The 14,624-nt window shown below is 38.2% G+C and overlaps 1 protein-coding gene across 1 annotated transcript in view; it reads right to left on the reverse strand.

Annotated features, from left to right (window-relative positions):
* Window positions 1-615: 615 nt before the first annotated feature.
* LOC140232941 (large ribosomal subunit protein mL38-like) overlaps window positions 616-14,624 on the reverse strand; it is a 54,190-nt gene continuing 40,181 nt past the window's right edge. Inside the window, exons 6-8 of the mRNA XM_072313050.1 lie at window positions 5,380-5,538; window positions 1,893-2,029; window positions 616-854 (exon numbers count right to left, since the gene is read on the reverse strand). Of these exons, the coding sequence (XP_072169151.1) occupies window positions 739-854; window positions 1,893-2,029; window positions 5,380-5,538 (412 nt within the window). The 3' untranslated portion in view covers window positions 616-738. The remainder of the gene's footprint in view (window positions 855-1,892; window positions 2,030-5,379; window positions 5,539-14,624) is intronic.

The raw sequence follows: 14,624 nt of genomic DNA on the forward strand, positions 1-14,624 counted from the left end.
CATCATTATCAATTGATTTCACGCTCTGAAAGTGGCGCATCAAACCATACACTGTACCTTATTGATGATATCATGGTACGCTTAGCGTAAAGGTCCAACACGCGCACAACACACTTGATCGCGCTAGCTCGCGCAGAGCCAAATTCACTGTGTGTGCGGGTATTTGTTACGTGAAAATGTTTTCCCATGGGAGAACATAACGAATGTACCTCCATCACGTGACTGTGTTTAGCCAATCACTAACCGGTATTTGACTAACCCATTTAATATAATGTTATGTACTACAGTTGTAAATAGTTTGATCGGTTCATTACTAGCTTAGAAATACATATTTTGTTCACTTTAACTGAATTTCGTTGAGTCAAGAAAATTCTTGCATTCCTGACTACCTCGCCTTTAATGGGCCTAAAAGTACAGGATGATACTCGGGAATTGGTCTTATGCTTCAATATTATTGCCTCTACCTATCACATAGGCGCGTGGAAACTGAGGGATGCATGTACATGTATACAATTTCCAAAGTCGGCAATATGACCATGCAACAGCACAGTTCAAGTTCATCCTGGCAATGAGGCTACAATTCTTTGATATGCTTTATAACAAGCTTCTGGGCACATAAAAGCTGCACAGAGTACAAGACTTACTGCCAGGAAAATCAAAGTCTGTGTGTCTCACAGGTAATAACCATGTAGGAAATGCACAAGCAGAAGTTTTTTACTCTTTCCCTTTGAAAGCATTTCACTCCTTGGGAAGGAATTTGTTGAGGTATTGCAGTGGTTTTTTGTGCGGCCATTTCACCTGCGGTGCCTTATACTGCTTTGGGTGATCATATTCAAAGACTGGTTCCCTCATATCTGTACAGAACAGAAACATAAAATCGGTGATTACATTTCAGGTCAATGAAAGCATTTTGCAATTCAGGTAACAAAATAATAAACAAAATGACATCACACAAAGTTAAATGAAGAAAAAATACTGAGGGAAAATAGCACTTATCTACAATATAAGAATAAGAAAAAAAAACAAATATTGTTATGGCAATTAATATAAAAAACCTTGAATGTGCACTCACTAATCTATCTACTCTTGAGTATTTCCAGTTTTTAACAATTAATTTTTATTATCATTTAATTTTTTGTTTTAATTAAAAGGTTCTGGGATCCTTGTATTCATTATATAAATTGTCACCCTTGTGACAACCTGCTGGGTTTGGTGACAATCTTGACCATGTGTTTTCAAGAAGGAGAAGAATATAATGTGTTGCTCCCAATCCCTCCCTACTTTGTCATAGTATTAACGTAGCTCTATCACTTCTGGTTCTAGAAGAAGATTTTTAAAGATTCTTAATGTGGAGGGGTTTGGGCCCCTCTTGGGGACCCAAGGGAAGGTATGGTGCCCATTTGAATAATTTGAAATCCTATCCTCTGGGAATGCCACCCACCAAGTTTGGTGAAAATCCGTCCTGGGGTTTTCAAGAATAAGATGAAAATGTACAATTTACGTCCAAGGGGTGGGTACCCCTGGATTTGCCATGAACAAACTTGAAACTACAGTCATCACTGTACCAAATCATGGTATTAACTTAACTATATCACTCCTGATTCTAGAGAAAAAGATTTTTAAAGATTCCATAGATTTGGGGGTTGAGGCTCCCCTAGGGCCCCCAGGACAGCATGGTGCAACAAATTGAAATCCTATCCTCATCGGGATGCTAACTGCCAAGTTTGGTGAAAATCCGTCATGAGGTTTTCAAGAAGAAGATAAAAATGCAAAAAGTTTACGGACGACAGACAACACATGACAGATGAAGAGTGATGAGTGATCGCAATAGCTCACTTGAGCTTTCGGTTTAGGTAAGCTAAAAATTTGACAAGGTCTTACAGCCACCCTACCCAGAGTCTGATGGAAGGTCTGTTGAACAGATGGATCCCATCGGCTCTGAAAGAAGCCCAGACCGGTTGGGGTGATGCGATCCTGATGCAAGCGGTAGAACTCCAGTGTGCTGAACGTTCTTTCTTGTAGATTGTGACTGTACAATGACATCAAAAAATAGTTTGAATCAAGCAAAAGGTCACAGAGATCTGATGTGCACTGAATGGACTCCTTCAACTGTCCAGCAAACATATCCAATAATAATAGTAGTAGTAATAATAATAACAATAATAATAATAATAATAATAATAATAATAACAATAATGAGGTGTACCCCTCAGCTGGTTCAGGGATTATCTTACAGATCGTAAACAGTTCACATGTATTAATGGCACAAACTCTAGTACTTTCCCTTTAACGTGTGGGGTGCCTCAAGGCAGTATTTTGGGCCCTCTTCTTTCCTTGGTATACGTTAATGATATTATAAATGCATCAAAATTTTTATGATTCATTCTGTATACATGCATTATATATTGTTTTAACATAGAGATGTAAATACTTTGTATAGTACTGTTAACACTGAAATGATATACGTTTGTGACTGGCTCAGAGCCAATAAGCTACAGATAAATGTTGATAAGACAAAATATATGATATACAGCTCTAACAGAGGTTTTCGACAAGATGTTTCATTGATTTCGTATTCAGAAATTAAGATAGATGATCAAATTATTGATCAAGTCAATAGTATTAATTACTTAGGAGTTATTATTGATGATAAATTGACTTGGACTAAACATGTGAATAGTATTTATGGAAGATTAATATCTCTATCAGTATAATGCATAAGCTCCGTTCAATACTGCCGTTATATACTCTTTTTATGTTGTATAATGCCTTTATCTTGCCTCATTTTGATTATTGTAGTCTTGTATGGTCTGGAACCAGCTTAACTAATTTGTGTCGTTTATTTGTTCTAAAGAAAAAAGCAATTCGAATCTGTTCAAATGCCAACCCTCTTGACCACACCGCTTCACTTTTAAAAAAATTGAATACTCTCACACTGTCTGACAGTGTTTCAGTCAAACTTGGTCTTTTTATGTATAAATATTCGAATGGAATTTTACCTGATATTTTTGATGGTTGTTTTACACTGAATTGTACATTACACAACATGTCGCTTGAGCATAAAACAAAAAAATTCTATTTATATAAAGGTGCTAAGTTCTGGAATGATTTAGATTCAAATTTTAAGAATGTATCCACTTAAAGTGCTTTTAAGTCTAGATATAAAAAATATCTTTTAAATGCCTATTGAATTGTATCAGTCGCATCTTTGTTAGTTTTGTTCTGTCTGTTTGTTTTATTTGTGTAATGTAGTAGCATATGTCTTTTATTTCATTTTATTTGTCTATGTAACCTGTAGCTGTCATTAAGTACTCTGAATGTAACTCTGAATCTGCATTTGTATGTATATTCTTATGTATCCAACTCTGCTACAAAGGGGATCACTTGTCTCAAGCCTTTGGCTTTCTTTGTGAACTCTCCGATACATTTTACACTGTATATATGTCTATTTTTATGATTATCAATAAAGTGAATTAAATTGAATTGAATAATAATAATAATAATAATAATAATAATAATAATAATCTTATTCAGGGTAGCCTCTTTACTGTTGCCACTGTTCTACCAGAGGGCCCTGCCATTATTATTACCCTAGCATTATACACCTGGGTCGAGAGGGACATTGTGGGTAAAAGTTTCTTGTCCAAGGACCTTAACACACTGGGAGGGAATCGAATTCAGGTTCTCTGTTTGGGATCTGGGAGTCTTATCCACTTTGCCATAGCGCTCCCCCATCCCTCACCCTCCACTCATTGGCATTAAATGAAATGCAATCATTTAAACTTTACCATCTTCATACTTTAGTGTTTCCATTCTTTTCTCTGTCTCTCCATCTTAGCTACATATGCCATGTGAAACACATGGACACTAAGACCCCATTTACACATACGACTGACGCCGTTGTGAGGCCGGCCCCACGCCGCCTCGAACGTAAGTGCAAACACACAAGTGGACTGATGGTGGCTTAAGGCCGCCAAAGTTTCGGTCCACCTCTGGAGGTGGTTTGAGGTCGGCTTCAAGGGGGTCTCACGCCGCCTTCATGTATGTGTAAACACAAAGCGGACTGACGCTGGTTTTCCAGAGTCACATGATCATCATACCACGGGGTTGTGCAATAGTGCGGATACGTCATCGTTCGTGAATTTGTTGACCTTGGTATTGCTCGTCAGAAACCTGAACGCCGAATGACCAACTGCTCGTACAAATAATCAAATAAGTGTTTTTGTTTTGTGATTAATTTTGCTTCACTGGAGTCCTGAACTACGCTGTTGAGTTTTCTGCTTATTCAGTCATTCTGTATCTTTTTTTTTTTTTGCGTTTGTGTAGAGTCTAACTTGTAAGGTTTGTATTGTTTACTTTGTATGAACTTCATAGCTATGAAGACAACGCGTCCGTAAAAGGAGAACAGATAAGTGAAAAGCGCTGAAGTACTATATTAGTGGCAAAATCGCATAATGAAAATCACAGGATTTGAGATCGTACATGATGTCTGCGCGAAAAGAAATAAGATAAAGAGACTCATGAAAGCCTTGCCACGCAGACCGGCCAAGCCGCTGTATGTGTAAACAGGGGGTAGTCAAGCCGACTTCAAGGCGGCGTCCAGCCGACCTTTCTGCTATGTGTAAACACACCTTCGACATTTTTTGGAGGCGGCTAGACGCCGGCGTGAGGCCGACTCGATAAAGCCGGCCCATGTGTAAATGGGGTCTAAGTGTAACAAAAATGATGCTTGTTTCTGAACAAGAGTCACGCTCAGAATCTAAGAATATTTGCTAGTCTTAAAATGAACCAGCCAAATCACAGTACCCTACTTGTTCAGATTACAGTGCAGAACTGGGACTTTAAACAAATTATGTAATTTGCCAATGTGTATGACACAACATCACTTTAATACAACTACATGAGTTGACTACAATCTATCTGACACACTAAACTCCCGGAATAGGTTCCAGAAACTGTTGAAAGTTAGCATGATACACAAAAACACAAGTTACATTACTTTGATTTGCTTAGTACACATCCTGAAGTATAACTACTTTTTTCTATCTACTTTTCAAATAGATTTTGTTCTTGTTTGCATGTGTGTGTGTGTGTGTCTGTCTGTCTGTTAAGCCCTGAGAGTATTTTCAGAAGGCATACTTCCTGCTAAAGAGTCACTACATACCCCATCCCAAACCACAGCATCCCAAGCATGGTGACAATGTGGCAAAAATCACCTTTAGATCACACTCTAGTATGTCTCAGACAAAGTTAAGACCCGACCTTTCCCTTAATTTTGTCTTGAAACAGTCTGTGGAAAATCTGCCACATACAATGTTTGTCAAGTCTCATGGACAGCTTTCATTGAGATAGAAGCATCAGTTAATGTGAGTCTCTCACCATGGCAACCGTCTCCTCTCACTGCTGTAATCTATCCTGTCCTCCTGCTTGAAGAGGATGAAGACATAGCGGTGATAGCCTGTGCCCCTGGCTGGGAAGGGAGGAAGGTAGTCCACCAGTGTGTCCCCCTCTGCTATCTCATTGCCAGGTATGTTACCTCTGATCATATAGAAAGGGGAAGGAGTGTGACTGGACCGTTCCATTACACAAGTTAGCATGGGAGAACTGCACATCTCTTTTCAGGTAAGTTACCTTAGATTTAAAAAAAAGAAGAAGAAATGTCGCCATGGCAACTGGTATGCCTCCACCACAATGCATGCTTTTCCTAATAAGTTTACAGTAAATCTTGACAATGTGTAATGACAATTTCACATAACTGGCAAAATACCAAAATGACATGTTTGTCACAAATGTGTTGAGCATTCACTTTCCTGGCAACACAAAGTTTGACATTAAAGGGTGGGTACAGTTCTGGTTGAGGTGAGAATTTAGCTTTTAACGTTTTGCAAGATATTCAGACACCACTCTATGAGATGTCAAAGAGCATGCAATTCTAATGGGTATCAAAAGTTTATTTGATGAAAATCGGTTTTAAAGTGGCCGAGATATCCAAAAACAAGGTGAAACAGAAAGATCCCAATAAAGTTGTGGCCTGTAGTCTTTTATCATTATCACTTTTTTGGATATCTCAGCCATTTGAAAACCAATTTTCATCAAATAAAAGTTGAATCCTTCTTAAAATTACATGCTCTTTCATATTTCATAAGAGATTTCTCATTATCTCACTTGGGAATGTAAAAAACATGAATCCCCACCTCAACCAGTACTGTACAGCCCCTTTAATGGCTATATCGTCTAAAAAACAGCAGGCATTTGAGGATATAAGGATTTAAAAACCTTCCCAGAGAATCTCTACATGTAATACATGTATACACTATGGTTCAAGAAAAATCCTTCAGGCATTGAGAGATGTGAAGGAAATAGTGAAATTTTGAGAAGTTGACCTCGACCCTTGACCTTTGACCCCATGGCCCCCTAAATTCCCAAGATAATCACTGCTAGTCAGTACATGCATATGTACTTAGTTTCATGACTAAACCTTGAACCATTACAGAGATTTGGAGGAGAAAAGTGAAATTTTAACATTTTCACCTGACCTTTGACCTCATGGATTTAAACTTTATACAGAGAATACACCAAGTTTCAAGAAAATACCTTTGGGCATTGCATAGATATTGGGGAAATAGGGAAATTTTGAGAATTGACCTTGACCTTTGACCTTGAGCAGGTGCACCCAAAAGTTGATAGGCACAACTTTGCCCACTCATATATATATACATGCCAAGTTTCATTGGGATACCTCAAATGGTTTTCAGTTACGCTGTCCACAAAATTGAATACGGACGGACAGAAGGACAGACAGCCCGAAAACAATGCCTCCAGCTCCACTTCATGGCAGAGGCATAAAAAAAAAAAAAAAAAATAGAGTGTTTGCACGCCATGCCAAAGTCATGTTACCACAATAAAATCTGCAGCATGTGAACTGCATATCACATCACACATGATGCATGTATGCTGGCACAGGTAAATTCCTGGACAAACACCTGGATTTTTAAAAAAATAACTGAGACAGTCTAGGACCCCGTTTACAGTGTGAGGCTCGGCTGTCATCTCTATTAAAAGAAAAACTAGAAATGTCGCTTTGGCGACTGGTATGCCTCCGCCATAATGCATGATTTTCCCAATAGGTCTAGATAGTACATGTGGACACTGTGTGATTACATTTTCACAAAATTGGTAAAATATTGGAATGACAAGTTTGTCACAAATGTGTTGAATGTTCACCTTCCTTGATGTAGGTTTAATTGGATGAATAGGAGAGCATGTATCTAGGGATTTAAGGACTTTAACTTGACTTTGACCCATTCATACATTTAGGCATTGAGTAATTTTCAAGGTACAGGTGTGGAGAAAAAGTGCAATTTCTGAATTGAATAGTAAATTGTTACCATTTTCATCTGGCCCTTGACCCTAAAATTCATAAGATAATTACTTTCAGGTAGAACATGCATAATATGTACTAAGTTTCAAGGTAACTTGAGCCACTTCCGAGATATGGAGGAAAAAGTTAGTTCAGCACTTTCACTTGATCTTTGACCTTTTGACCTTTGAGGCAAAAAGAGAAAAAAAAAAACTTTCCAGAGAATTTCTATTAGGTTACACACGCATACACCAAGTGTAAAAAAATAACCCTGCTGGCATTGCATAAATATGAGGGTAATAGTAAAATTTTGAAGTCTTGCACTTGACCTTTGACCCCTGACCTTTGACCCCATGAACCCTACATTCTCTAGATAATCACTTCCAGTCAGTACATGTATATACTATGTTCCATGAAGATACCTTGAACAATTTTCCAAGGTACGGAGAAAAAAAAAGAAGTTTTAATATTTTTACTTTACCTTTTGACCTTTGACCTCATGACTCAAACTTTCACCTGAGAATCTTAATTGGGTAATACATGTATACACTAAGTTTCAAGAAAATCTCTTCAGGCATTCAATAGATAAATGGTGGAAACAGTGACATTTTACGTATTTGACCCTGACCTTTTGACCTTTGACCTCATGACCCAAACTTTCACCAGAGAATCTTAATTGGGTAATACATGTATACACTAAGTTTCAAGAAAATCTCTTCAGGCATTCAATAGATATGGTGGAAATAGTAAAATTTTATGTATTTAACCCTGACCTTTTGACCTTTGACCTTTGACCTCATGACCCAAACTTTCACCAGAGAATCTTAATTGGGTAATACATGTATACACTAAGTTTCAAGAAAATGTCTTCAGGCATTCACTAGATATGGTGGAAATAGTGAAATTTTATATATTTGACCTTGACTTTTTGACCTTTGACCTTGAGCATGTGCACCCAAAAGTTGATAGGCACAACTTCACCCCCTAATACACATACATGCCAAGTTTCATTAGGATACCTCAACAGGTTTCGATAGTTACCTTGTCCACAAAATTCATTACGGACGGACGGACGGACGGACAACCCGAAAACATAATGCCTCCGGCACCACTTCGTGGCGGAGGCATAAAAAAACACCTAGAAATGTTGTTATAGTGACTGGCATGCCTCCGCCATATCACATAGTTCTCCCAATAGGTATACAGTATGTCTTGATGATGTGAGAAGACAGTTTCACATTTAAGCCAGTTTGGAGTTAGCTCATGTGCACATGGGTACAAATGACCTTTTCTCAGTTGGTTAGGCACTTCACTTGGTTACAAAGTGACATGATGCATAGGTTTGCCTGACGTAACAGTTGATGGAATTCATCAATCAAGTTCAACCACACATCCACAATATTTTGTATGATTTTCATTAACCTGTTAAGGACGGGCTGATTTTGCTACAACACGCATTTCCCATAGACCCCTGCCCTAGTATACTCCGGGCTCGTCATCAACAGGTTAAAAACACGTAGACCCGGAAGTTGCGGGGGTGCTGTTGGCTGATAGTGCCAATCATGTTAGCTTTGATATGAAGATTGCTGAAGTTGAGCTGTCATCAAGAGTAAAGCGCGTAGGTGTTGCTAGGTAACGTTGCCTTCTGGGCATCACGCAGTCTGTAGTGATGCCAGGGTGTGTGCTTCATAGTAAGATGTCACAGAAGAAGTTTGCTAAAGCTGTCACAATCAGCCGAATCATGATCCGAACTGTGATCGGACCACTGACTACAGTGGATCAGACTTCTTCGGACTCATGGAAATGGGTCTAAGTGGAAGCGCTAGAGGAGTCGATAGCATAGGTCTCTGTAGGAAACTTGCGCCATCTGCGCGCGTATGCATACGACTAAACCACTATGGGTCTATGTGTCTTTAACCCTAAGACCGACATTTTTTCGCCACTTTTCCGCTGCGCGATTTTGACCGCACCATTCGCTGACTTTTTCCTTTCAAGTCTCGTGCAACTATTGACACAATTTTTGCGAAAATCGCGCATACCTTTACGACGCTGCACGTCCTTTTATACATACCTGTCATACCGAAAATGGCTCAAAAACGTGATTTTGTGTATAAAGTCTATGCAAATGGAGTTTTCTCATCTTATTTGTATTCGTAAAGATATTATTTTCACTTTCATAGGCTGAAATCAATTAATTTCAGCTTGATTATGCTTGAAATAGGTTGTCATAAATTTTGCACAAAAAATATAACAAAGGTTGAAAAACAAAGAAATACATAAGAAATTCATAATACAATAAAATACATAAGAAATTGATTTTGATACCAGATTGTTAGGAATGCTACAAACAATGTAGCCAAAAATTAGAATTCTAGGAGCTTTACTTTCTGATTTAGAGCAAAATGTATGATTTTATGCATATATTAGCATAATTAATTAATATAATGAAAATGTCCATTTCTTTTTATATAGTTTGGTAGATTATGCCACAGGTAATGCATGTGCCAATTTTCATGGCGATTGCGTGATCGACAGCCGAGATGTCGGGGGGGGGGGGGGGGTTGAATCAACCCTCCCCCAGCCACAGAACACCCCAAAAAGCCTGGCCTGGTTAGGGTTAAGAAATGCTGCTACCATGGCAACTAATTGTTCAACAATGATGAAAGATAAAGTTCACACATCTACATATTATTCCAGTTACATGTGCCAAATTTCAAGTCAAATGCTCAAAAACTGAGGGAGTTTGCTCAATTCGAAATATTTATGCATGCTTTATACTGAAAAAATGCTGTTACCACGGCAACACATTATTAAGCATTGTTGAAAGTCGTATTATGCTCAGCTGGAATCTACATCGGTCAAATATGCCAAAACCTCAAATCAAATGCTATATCCACTGGTAATTTGCATAATGGCAGATGGTGCCAAATTCTCAATATCTTTGCATGATTTACCTTAACCCTAAAAGGGCCGGGGGGGGGGGGGGGGGCGGAATCCGCCCCCCCTCGACGTTTCGCGCTATAATTCTGTAACGCGAGAAGGCCTCATCGCGAGGCTTCTTGACTTTCTTCGTTCAAGTCTCGCGCAACTTTTGAGACCAAATTTGCAACGTTCGCGCATACTTTTGCGAAGCCACGCCCATTTTTGTAACGGAATGTCGCTCCAAAACGGGCACAATTTTGTGATTTTGTGTACATTTCCTATGGAAAACAGTGCTCTGTCATGAAAGGCATAAAAACCTGATTATTTTTACAATTAATCACTTTCATTGATTAATTTTGTGCTAATTATGGTAGAAAAGTGGTCAGTGACAATTTCCAATGAAAAAACAAAGAAAAAACAAAAGTTGAAAAACAAAGAAATACATAAGAAATTCTGAAAACAATAAAATACATAAGAATTGAAATGAGTTTTGGAAGTTTTTGTGATGTACAATTGTTGAATATGCTAAAACAGATTTACAGATCAAAAATTAGACTCTCAATGCTTTTAATTAAGCTAAAATATCACCTTGAGCTTAATTTGCATAATTAATTAATTAAAATTGATTGTTTCAAAAAATCTTATAACACAATCTTGTAGATTATGACGCGGGTCTCACGCATGCAAAATTTCATCGCGATCGCACCACCGATGGCTGAGATCTCGGGGGGGGGGGGGGGGGGGGGGGGGGGGCGGAATCCGCCCCCCCCCCCCCCCTGGTCTGAGCATAACCAAAAAAAGCCCGGCCCCTTTAGGGTTAAAGGGACTGTACAGTACTGGTTGAGGTGGGGATTCATGTTTTGAACATTCCTAAGTGAGATAATGAAAAGCCTCTTATGGATTAGAAGTTGGGGATGTACATACAGTACCACTCGTATCTACAATCTATATTTTTTTTACAAAAGAAATTAGTGCGCGCAATCTGTTTCAAAGGACCTAGGGAGCATACTGGCCCTTTATTTCATTGTTTACAAATGCTAGATGTTTACAGACTATACCAATTTGTAATTGGAACTGTAATGTTTGACCTAATCCATCATACTTTACCACACGATATCTCCGATTATTGTTTTGAAATTGACCATAATCATGATACAAGGTTTAAAAATAATACGAATTATAAATCAATAAGAATCAGATCTGAAACAGGTAAACGCGCCTTGTCATATGCAGGCAGTATAATTTGGAGAGGATTTCCTCATTATGTCAAAAAGATAAACACCTGTAATGCTTTTCGGATATCATTGCGAAAGTATCTGTTATCAATATACGTAATAATGATCCCTTATGAAAACATGTAAATACTTATGTACATATAACAATTCCTCAGTAAATATTGTAAATACGTTATATTATAATCTATATCATTGAAAGGACTGGCCTCGACTAGCCTGCATGCTATTGCCAGTTTTTTTTGGCCAAACTATATCTTAACTATTCATTGTTGTGACTTCGTTGACAATGTTTGTTTGTTTGTTTGGTAAATAAATCTCATTTCAAATCTCATTTCAAATATGAAATGTGAAAGAGCATGTAATTTGAAGAAGGATTCAACGTTTATTTGATGAAAATTGGTTTTCAAATGGCCGAGATATCCAAAAAAGTGCTAATAATAAAAGGCGACATGCCACAACTTTATAAGGATCTCTTTGTTTCACCTTGTTTTTGGATATCTCAGCCATTTCAAAACGAATTTTCATCGAATAAACTTTTGATACCCCTAAGAACTGCATGCTCTTTGACATCTCATTGAGTGGTTTCTGAATATCTTGCAAAACGTTAAAAGCTAAATCCTCACCTCGACCAGAACTGTACACACCCTTTAAAAATTGTTGTTACCATGGCAACACATCATTTAACAATGACAAAAGATGAAGTATGCACATACATACAACATAGCAGTCACATGTGCCAAATTTCAGGTCAGAGTTAGGTTAAGCCAAATATTTTGTATGATTTGTATAAAAACTGCTGTTGCCATGGCAAGTGATGAAAGAGTCTTGCACAACTACACATTACATTGATGGCATATCAATGTGCAAAATTTCAGCTGAATTGCTGTAAAACTGAGAGTAGTTCGATCCACAACATTTTGTGTGACTTTTATTTAAAAATTTGCCATTGCCATGGCAACGCATCACAGGATACTAACATAACGAGATATGAAACTCGTCACACTGACGACGAGTTAGGTGATCTGGGGGTCATCAGATGTCGGTCATCCGTGATCGACAAAGAAAAGAAAGTGAGAATAGTGCCTTGAAGTTATATTGAGATACGAAGTTGATTTTTTTTGTACCTAAGTACATAATTCAGATCACATTTTTTTTTTCTGTCTCACAAATTTATTGGAAATTCCGTGCGTGTGCAACTAAGTCAATTTACAGGCTTTTTGAGTACGTACAGTGCATTTACCTAGTGGCCTCAACACGAATAAATTGAAATATGACAATGAAGTGTTTTAATTATCATCTTGACTTTAACATTGGCCTTTTAAAATATGACCTTTGACCCTTATTTGCATAACCAATATGAATATTTCTAATCTTTTTGTCATTATATAATATGATCAGTTTGGAGAGCTCTTACAGCTACAAGCCTGTGAGATTTCTTCTTCTTCTTCTTCTGATTAAGTCTGCCTCCTTCAATAGACTGAAGATTCTTGCAGACTGGTGCTATTTACATTATAATACAATTTATTTACAGATATTTACAAGCACATAGAAAATTTGACGAAAAAACTAGCCAATGTGATCAACCGTTAGACGGTTTCGAAATGATCCCACAGATGGCGCTGAAACAATTTCTGACGACAGGGAATTCCAGTTCCTTACAGTTCTTGGGAAGAACGAATGGCGATGCGATTCAGTTCTCGAATATGGTACCTGATAGGAGTGTGGTTGCGAGGCTCTCGTTAACTGAGTAGCCTGTTTGATAATATAGTCCTGTGCTGAAAGAGGAGTGAGATTATTGTGTATTTTGTACATTTACGAGCAGTAAAAGCAATGAAGCCTCCAATACAAAACAAAGGGATATAGAGCGAGTGTGTCTGTTTACATGAGAATGTGATTTATACCTGGACGAAAGTACCTCAACTAAAGAAAAACTATTTTTGCTTTGCATCCTATGAGGTTATTATTTGCAACTTCATGGGCCCAAACGTACGGCTCCGGCGAAAGAGACAGCACCTTTAACCACGTAACTATAAGCCTCTTCGAACCAAGAGTATGGAACGTAAGCTTATACGTGAATGATAATTTATGACAATCACCCATGATCGACACATAATCAAAGGGAACAGTTAGAAGTCGAAGGAGTAAAGTATATTCTCTCATTAATTCTAAATCAATGATGCCCATACATATAGGCATACATGTACCATAATTTTGCCTCTGAAATCAATGGTAGGACTCAAGCACCATTACTTGTATATAGTGCATAAACTTTGCTTTATAAGTGAATCGTGTCATAACATAATTCTGTAATTCTATCATCAGTGATTGACATATGATAAAGAAGAAAGATATATCAAATTGAACGCTTAGCACTTAACTCGGGGGGATTATAGCATGATACAGTATTCATCGCATAATCGGGACAGGTTGGGAGTAGCAAACACGGCCCCTTTACGCGGGGTGCCCGATTTCGCGATGAGCACTTACCATACACTAACGGCATACGACATGTACATGTAGTGCACACACACACACAGACACACACACACAACTACGCTACCCCTCGGCGCGACCCTCTAGCTCTCACTGCATTCTCGCAATGATGTACTGTAGAGTAATCGCAACCGGGTTCTTCTTCTGTCAACTCTCTGAGTAGAAATTGCAAGCGAGCACATGGTTTTGCTTATGTAGGGGAGAAGAATGTTCGCGAAAGCATGTTTCGCAATGGCATGGATACTTATACACGGCGCTTTCATGGCTATGTACAATGTATGTACGTGTACTGGATGGACGGAGGTCAAAACACACCAGTCCGAAGCTTGCTTTGTAAGTTCGATGAAAACGACAACTGATAGGGAATCTTTGAAATATTGTTGTGGTATTTTGGTAGATTTTTTGTGTAAAATATCAACAAAATCAAAGATTGCTTGAAGCAAAATTGTCCCGTTTATCAGAGGTCCCCGCCCGATTATCCAGTGAAAATAACATGCATTGGAAATGTTTCTGGGAAGCATATGTCATTTAAGCGAGGTTCCCGATTATCAGATGCCCGATTATGCGATGAATACTGTACTTGGTTCTTTACTGCCCAGATGCCAACAACACCC

Source organism: Diadema setosum, chromosome 9 (assembly GCF_964275005.1).
Source record: "Diadema setosum chromosome 9, eeDiaSeto1, whole genome shotgun sequence".
NCBI classification, from domain to species: Eukaryota; Metazoa; Echinodermata; class Echinoidea; order Diadematoida; family Diadematidae; genus Diadema; species Diadema setosum.